The 4,868-nt window shown below is 50.2% G+C and overlaps 1 protein-coding gene across 1 annotated transcript in view; it reads left to right on the plus strand.

Annotated features, from left to right (window-relative positions):
- DLG5 (discs large MAGUK scaffold protein 5) overlaps positions 1-4,868 on the plus strand; it is a 222,015-nt gene that overhangs the window by 203,143 nt on the left and 14,004 nt on the right. The window contains exons 21-23 of the mRNA XM_007938647.2: positions 2,317-2,479; positions 2,672-2,805; positions 3,475-3,621. Coding sequence (XP_007936838.1) covers positions 2,317-2,479; positions 2,672-2,805; positions 3,475-3,621 — 444 coding nt within the window. The remainder of the gene's footprint in view (positions 1-2,316; positions 2,480-2,671; positions 2,806-3,474; positions 3,622-4,868) is intronic.

Here is a 4,868-nt window from a genome sequence, read left to right on the forward strand (position 1 = left end):
CCTATTTTGGTCATGTTGTAAGAAGGGACCATTCCCTGGAGAAGGATGTCATGCTTGGTAGGGTGGAGGGTCGACGAAAGAGGGGGAGGCCTTCAACAAGATGGATTGACATGGTGGCTGCAATGATGGGTTCAAGTATAGCAGGGATTGTGGGGCTGGTGAGGGATCGGGCAGTGTTTCGTTCTGCTGTGCGTGGGGTTGCTATGAGTCGGAAACGACTCGACTGCATAACAACAACAACAATAATATGGGAAAAAGGAAATTTATTTATTTATATATGGACAGGCTTTATTATTTATTTGTGACCATTTTACATACATAATTACACCTCACTTAGTGTTATGTTTTTATACTGTTATATCACGAAGTACACTTTGTAAAATTATTTTGGAAACCAGCCTTATTGTTCTGAAAAATATTATTTGTACTTTTTTTAAAAAACTGAAATTTTTCAGAAGGAAAAGAATATTCCCCACATTTTCCCACATCTGTGGAAGTCTCTTAAATGTATGTGTACATGTGGGTACAAATTTATGTAAGTGCATTTACACTGTAGCAGTTTGCCATCTTCTGCTGTATTGTGTCCTCTGCATCTTCCCATTTCACTGAATAATGACGCCTGTCTTCATTCATAACATCTTCATGTCCTGTTGTATGGCTGTTTTTGTAGTTACTGCTCATCTATTGAGAAAAATGGATTGCTAGGAGGTGAGACAGGGGAATGGTATTCCATGAGCAATGAGGAGGCCCAGGTTAGACGTGCAAGGTGACATCAGGAGGGACCTTAGGCTGGATGACTGGGGAAGGTGGTAGGTTGGGTGCCTGCTTTCCAAGTGTTCTTACGACTCTAAGGTGGAGTTCTAATACATGTAGAATTGCAGTAGTGACCTTGGTGTAGGCCAGGGGCTGATCTGTTCGAGCTAGAGGGTCAAAGGAAGCATTGCAGAGCAGATGAGCTTGGAAAGGTGTGGGCAGTTGGGAGGGTAGAAGAGAAGAAGGGGCAGTTCAGGGAGAACTTGAATCTCAGCCATGATAATCCTGTCTTTGAGCAGTGGGGATGCAACCTGAGGCCTGCTGAGTGCAAGACTGCTTTGCTTGGTGGAAGGGGGTAAGGTGGTTAAGATGCCCCCCTGCTTACCACATGAGTCTCTCATAATTGTGTGTTCTAGAGGGGGAACTGCTGTTGGTGCAGGTCAGACTCACTCTTGCCCTCCTCCTTTAGCCACCATTTTATCTTGGGAGGGAAGATCCTGGGGTTTTTATGCCCTGGGAGGTAACGGGACCCAGTCCCTGTAGGAAGGCTCAGCATCACTCGACTGCCTTTATTTCCCTTATATCTCAGACATCTGTGGTTGTCTTCCTTCTCTGAATTCTCTTCTTTCTAACCTTTGCACCTTGCAGACGTCTGTACCTCCACAGCTCTCTCCTCAGACTGACTGTGGCTGCCAGGCCGAGGTCCTCCTCACTGAGTAGTCTGAGTTTGGCTGACAGGGCTCCTTCTGCCCATCCCCTGGTGCCTTTGGGGCAGGGTGGATGCCTTCCAGGCAGCAACATGTGTGTGTGGTCCTCCAAATGATTCTGCAGGCCTGCCCTGTTGTTGTCGTTGTTATGTGCCGTCGAGTCGGACCCGACTCATAGCGACCCCTCCTTGGATTTCCGAAGCAGTATCACTACGGAAGTAGATTGCCCCATCTTCCTTCCGAGGAGTGGCTGGTGGGTTTGAACCTCCAGCCTTCTTGTTAGCAGTCAAGTGCTTTAGGCACTACGCTACCAGAGCTCCCGCAGGCCTGCCCTAACCCTTTTCTAAAGGCCTGGTTTGCAGCTGCTTCATTGCCACGATCACTTTGCAGCCCCCTGGGTAGCCAGTAAATAGAAAAGCTGATATTGTCTGCTGTCTCTCCTTGCGTGAACATTATCCCAGAAGCTTTCTTTTCCTCAGAGGGGGTCTTGCGACCATACTGAGGTTTGTAAAGTGCATATTGTATGAGGCATATCCGTTCACCTGATGGGAATCCGAGTGTTTCTTACCTGCGTGTATCCATGTTGTTAGCTTACATGACCATTCTTCTTTCTTTGGGACTGTGCGCTTTGGGATCCGTCTGGGGGTACCATGTTTACATTGATGAGGGTGCAGGGATGTGTTCTCCTTTGTCATAGGCAGGATTGGTAATGATGTTCTCACCGAGATATGCTTATTACGCAACATCCAGTGGTCCAATGGCCTTTTCTGCGTAGCCTAATTGCATGCCTGGCAGTAAGCTTTGCCCTGAGCTTTTCCCTTGGGTCTGAGGTCTGAAACCTGCTACTCCTTTCCAGGCCTTATGTGGAAGAACCGCGCCATGTTAAGGTGCAGAAGGGCTCGGAGCCATTGGGGATCTCCATTGTAAGTGGAGAGAAGGGCGGTATCTACGTCTCCAAGGTGACCAGTGGAAGCATCGCTCACCAGGCTGGCCTTGAGTACGGAGACCAGTTACTCGAGGTAAGAGGGAGCTGACCTCTTCATCAAGTTCACGGACATGCCTGCCTGTCTTCCCTTCCCTCTTTTCTCCTTTCATTCTTCCCTTGGGAAAGCTGTACTCCCCAAACCCCCAGAGCCTCCTTCTTGCCCACACCACCCAGCCCTCCCCTAGCCCCTACCACATCACTGAGTCTCTTGTGGGTGTGTCTGCAGTTCAACGGCATCAACCTGCGGAGCGCCACAGAGCAGCAGGCCCGGCTTATCATTGGGCAGCAGTGTGACACCATCACCATCCTGGCCCAGTACAACCCACACATGCACCAGCTCAGCAACCACTCCCGGTCCAGGTGAAGGCGGGGTGGGGGGTGACAAATGGGTGGGGCAGAGTGTTGCTCATGGAGATAGGGGAGGAGATCTGAGGTGTCAGCTACAAGTTCTGGGGATTCTGCTGCTGGAGTGTTGACTGGCCCTGGGGTTTGGGCAACAGGCACATAGAGGGGGAATGTATCCTCCTAGAATAGGGTATGGAAGCAGGTGGCCGACCCAGCACAAGGCTTCATGCATGGATGTGTGTTAGCCAGAAACCAAGGCCCTTGGGGCAGGATTCTTACAGAGTGGTCAGGCCCAGTCACTATCCGTGCACAAACATGAGATTCCTGTTGCCACCCCCCTCCCCCCGGCCCTGTACCATGGGTTAGGGGCATATGGGAGAAGGACAGACATAGCCCTGTAGGGCAGCACCTCACAGCTCAATGGAGACAGGATTTGCAAACAGTCACCCAGGAGCTTTAGACAGTAGGCCAGAGACCTTTGAGAGGATCCAGAGTGGAAGACACAGAGGGGCCTGAATAGGCAGGAGGAATGGACCAGCAGTTCCTGTGGGTGGATGAGACATCCGCTTCTATTCAGGGGTCCAGCATTTTATGGACCTGTTTCCCCTATCCCCTCAACAGCCCAAACCTGCTTCCCAGAGGAGAGGGCGTGGCTCTGACCTTATCCTTCCTGCCCTTCTCTAGTTCCCACCTGGACCCTGCCGGCAACCACTGTACTCTGCAGGGCAGCGGCACTACCACCCCAGAGCACGCCTCCGTCATTGACCCACTGATGGAGCAGGACGAGGCCCCAGGCACTCTTCCGGCCAAGCAGAGCACATCCAGCACCAGGTCAGCCAAGGAGCACTGAAGCCTTCACTGTCCACAGGCCTAGTACATCCTCCTGCTCTCCTCACTTTGTTCTGCTTCAGAAAATGTAGACGTGGCCTCACTGTCCAGAACACTATTCATTCAGCAAATGTTTATTGAGCAGGAACTGCAAAGAGATGGCCCCTTGCCATCAAAGCCTGGAAAAGAGTTGATGGTTTTGGGACTCAGACCCAAAGGAAAGGCTCGGGAAGAATTTATGGTCCGACATGCAACTAGGCTATACAGAAAATACCTTGGAGCATAGGATGCTTCAGTAATGAGCACAGCTAGACAGGAACATGATGGGGATAGCAGGTCACGGGCCCCAGGCAGCCCCCAGCATCCTGTGCCACAGGCCACACAGCAGTTCTTCAGAGTCCGGATGGGGCTGGACCATGCTGTCACTCAAGGGCCTGCTCTGTGCCGGGCCTAAGGCACCAAACCCTCACAGTGCTGCTTGCCCTCAGAGGTGATAGTGCCCGGGGGTACACAGAGGAACTGCTGTGAGGACACTACAGGCCAAGAAGCAGCTAGAAGAGTAGGGAGGGGCAAGATCGACCCTAAAGCATCAGAAGTCAGCCCTGTGGAGAGTGAGCTTGCACAGCAGGTGGGCTGGGCGGGTTCCCCTGCACAGTGGGGCCTATGGGAAAGTCTGAGCTTTGCCCAGAAAGTGGTCAGCTCTGTATTCATTGAACCAGGACCAGTTCATTAAAACATCAAAAAAACCCAAACTCACTGCCGTAGAGTCTGATCCAACTCATAGCGACCCCTTCTTGGGTTTCTGAAGTGGTATCACTACAGAAGTAGATTGCCCAACCTTCCTTCCGAGGAGTGGCTGGTGGGTTTGAACCGCCAGCCCTCTGGTTAGCAGTCTGTTGCCTTAGGCACTATGCCACCAGAGCTCCTACATTGGAACATACCAGCAGTAAAATTTTAATCACAGGTTGCCTTCTCCCTGAGGTTCCTTTTTCAGTCTCCATCGCTGCCCCTGTTTCTTTCATTCTGCTTATTTTTCCTCTCTAGATTGCCAGTTCCTTGATGGCAAGGCCATCTTGACAGTTCCTGGCCTATCTAAGCTGCTCAGTAAACATTTGCTGAGTGAATTGTGCTACTGCACAGTGAGGCCAAGTCTAACTTTTCTTTTTTTTTTTTTAACCTACAGTTTATTTATTTATTTTTATTTTATTATTTTTTAAAATTAATTAATTTATTTATTTTTATTTCGGTGA

The sequence above is a fragment of the Orycteropus afer genome, unplaced genomic scaffold (genome assembly GCF_000298275.1).
Source record: "Orycteropus afer afer isolate SDZICR_OR568_19922 unplaced genomic scaffold, OryAfe1.0 scaffold00052, whole genome shotgun sequence".
NCBI lineage: Eukaryota > Metazoa > Chordata > Mammalia > Tubulidentata > Orycteropodidae > Orycteropus > Orycteropus afer.